The sequence below is a fragment of the Elephantulus edwardii genome, unplaced genomic scaffold, assembly GCF_000299155.1.
Source record: "Elephantulus edwardii isolate Elephantulus edwardi_28Jun2011 unplaced genomic scaffold, EleEdw1.0 scaffold00237, whole genome shotgun sequence".
NCBI classification, from domain to species: Eukaryota; Metazoa; Chordata; class Mammalia; order Macroscelidea; family Macroscelididae; genus Elephantulus; species Elephantulus edwardii.
In genome coordinates this window covers 1,127,824-1,130,373 of record NW_006399987.1, presented here as the reverse complement: position 1 = coordinate 1,130,373, position 2,550 = coordinate 1,127,824, and the positions used below count along the sequence as shown (strand labels likewise).

At 37.8% G+C, this 2,550-nt stretch overlaps 1 protein-coding gene across 1 annotated transcript; it reads right to left on the bottom strand.

The window, feature by feature from the left end:
* Positions 1-1,287: 1,287 nt before the first annotated feature.
* On the bottom strand, positions 1,288-2,265 carry LOC102847008 (olfactory receptor 7G2-like). Its single transcript, XM_006898821.1, has one exon. It carries the CDS (start codon positions 2,224-2,226, stop codon positions 1,288-1,290), a length of 939 nt encoding a protein of 312 aa, XP_006898883.1. The 5' UTR covers positions 2,227-2,265.
* Positions 2,266-2,550: the final 285 nt, after the last annotated feature.

Genomic DNA, 2,550 nt, shown 5'->3' with positions numbered 1-2,550 from the left:
GCTGCTTTACAGGAGAAAAATCAATCAACTCCTCCTGTTCGATGCACTGCCTCTGAAAATCCACTGTAGGGTCAACTATGGGTTCTAACTCAAAGGTGCACAAAAGCAACCACAACGTTGTGAATTAATAAGAAAAAAAATATATAGTTCAACAGAAATACCAAAGAGGAATTTCCATGAGAAGGAAAAGAAATGGCCCATAAACATGTGAGAAGGTGCTTGACTTCTGTGATAATTAAATACATGTCATGAAATAATATTTACATTCACTAAATAGAATAAATGAAGATGTATCAGTGTTGTTATGAATTGTTAGGAATTTCCTATGGATGTTTAAATTAATTTATTCATTTACAAAACTCTTTTAACTCATAGAGATTTGTAGGGTCACTATGATTTACAGTCAATTTGACAGCACATAACAACAACAACAACAACAACAACAACAACAGTTTTTGGGAGTTCTCAAAGTAGCCTAGGGCATAGGTATTTTACTGCACCAAAAATTCCACCTTAAGAATAAAATTTATTCTGATTTCTAACAGATGTGTGTGACTATATTAAAACAATTTTATTCATATAGAAAATTAACTACCAAAGCTTCAATCAATATTACAAATGTTGTATTACTTTGTAATGTCATAATACAAAGTGTTCAAATGTACAGCATTCAGAGCAAATGAATTATCACATCCAGAGGTAAGACGAATTTCAAAAGCACAATCAAGACACATAATTAAGTCATTAAGATAAAACTATTAATTCTTTTTAAATGTAGACACATTTATAAATCATATAAGAATAAACCCAATCCAAGAAAAACTCCCAAATGTACTGCAATTGATATAATTCTGACTCATAGCGACACTACCAAGGAGCTGAGTCACACTGTCAATAGTGTTTCCAACCCTTCAAATCTTTATATAAGCCAGCTGTCGCTATCTCATCACAGTGTGGGTATTTTAATTGATATCATAAACCAAATGTGAGTGAATAATACAAAACCAACTTACTTTTTAAACTTTAAAAGGAAAAAGAAGGAAAACCCAAAACCTGCACCACCTTGCCTCAAACAAAATAAACCGCTGAATTTAGAGATCTGAAATAATTTGTCAAACAGCACAGGGATACACAATTAGCAAAGTCAGGTTTAAGGTCCAAGTTAAAACCTTTACGTTGTCTCTTCATTTCACAAGAACTTGGCGATATCCATCGGGCACTCTGGCTCCTGGTACCCTGAGACAACTGATGCGATCTTGCAATCCATATCCAAATCAAATAATTTAATCACCAACAAGCCCGTGTGCACTTGATAATGTTCCTCAAGGCTGCCTTCATGTCCCTGTTCCTCAGGCTGTAGATGAAAGGGTTCATCATGGGAGTGACCACAGTGTACATCACTGAAGCTACAGCTGTCTTCCTAGAACCATGCATAAATGTCGTACTAAAATAGGCACCAAAAGCTGTCCCATAGAATAGAGAAACAACCGAAAGGTGAGACCCACAAGTAGAAAAAGCTTTATATTTCCCACTTGCTGATGATATTCTCAAAATAGAGGATACGATTTTTGTATAAGAAAAAATTATCCCAGAAAAAGGCACAACACCCAATAGACTGGCTGCAAAATATAAGACGAAGTTATTGATGAATGTTTCGGAACAGGCCACCCTGATGACCTGAACAACTTCACAGAAGAAGTAAAGACCTTCCAAGTCGGTGCAGAATGACAGTCGCAGCAACATCAGGCTATGAAGAAGGGCATCCACAACACTAATGAGCAGGGAGAACAGAATCATTAGAAAACAGTGGCGAGGATGCATGATAGTTGTGTACCTCAGGGGCTGGCAAATAGCCACGTAGCGGTCATAGGCCATCACGGAAAGAAGAAAACTTTCCAAACTGGCAAAAATCAAGACAAAGCAGACCTGGGTGAGGCATCCCGTGTATGTGATGCTATGATTCTGTGCTTGGATGTTCAGTAGCACCTTTGGGATCGTGGTTGTGCTGAAACAGATGTCAGTAAAGGAGAGATTAGAAATGAAGAAGTACATGGGGCTGTGTAGATGGGGGTCACAGCCGACAGCCAAGATGATGAGCAAGTTCCCCAAAACAGTGACCAGATAGATGGTCAGAAACAGGCTAAAGAGGAGGGGCTGTAGTCCTGGGTCTTCTGTCAGTCCCAGGAGAAGAAATTCTGAAATAGTTGTTTGGTTTCTCAGTTCCATGTTATTGATGAATCTGCTGGGAAAGACGGGATGATCAGACAATAATCGATAGGCTATGTGCACATTACCTGACTGTTCAAAATAAAGAAACCAGAAATTGATGCTGTTGAGCATCAATATTTATTTTAGAAAGCAGTGAAAGGTGTTCGTGTTTTTAAAAATTACTCTATTTGTTCTCAATTACACTTATTAAGTTTGTAAGCTCTGGGCCTAGTGATAAGGAGGTGGGCTTCTGACCCAAAGGCACCCTGTTCAAAGTCATCAATTGCTCTGGGGAAAAAGATGAGCATTATTGTCCTATGTGATTTAGTGCCACTGAAAATT

Bases quoted from the DNA above. Each gene is read 5' to 3' on its own strand.
- LOC102847008 (XM_006898821.1), bottom strand. From the start codon at position 2,226: ATGGAACTGAGAAACCAAACAACTATTTCAGAATTTCTTCTCCTGGGA.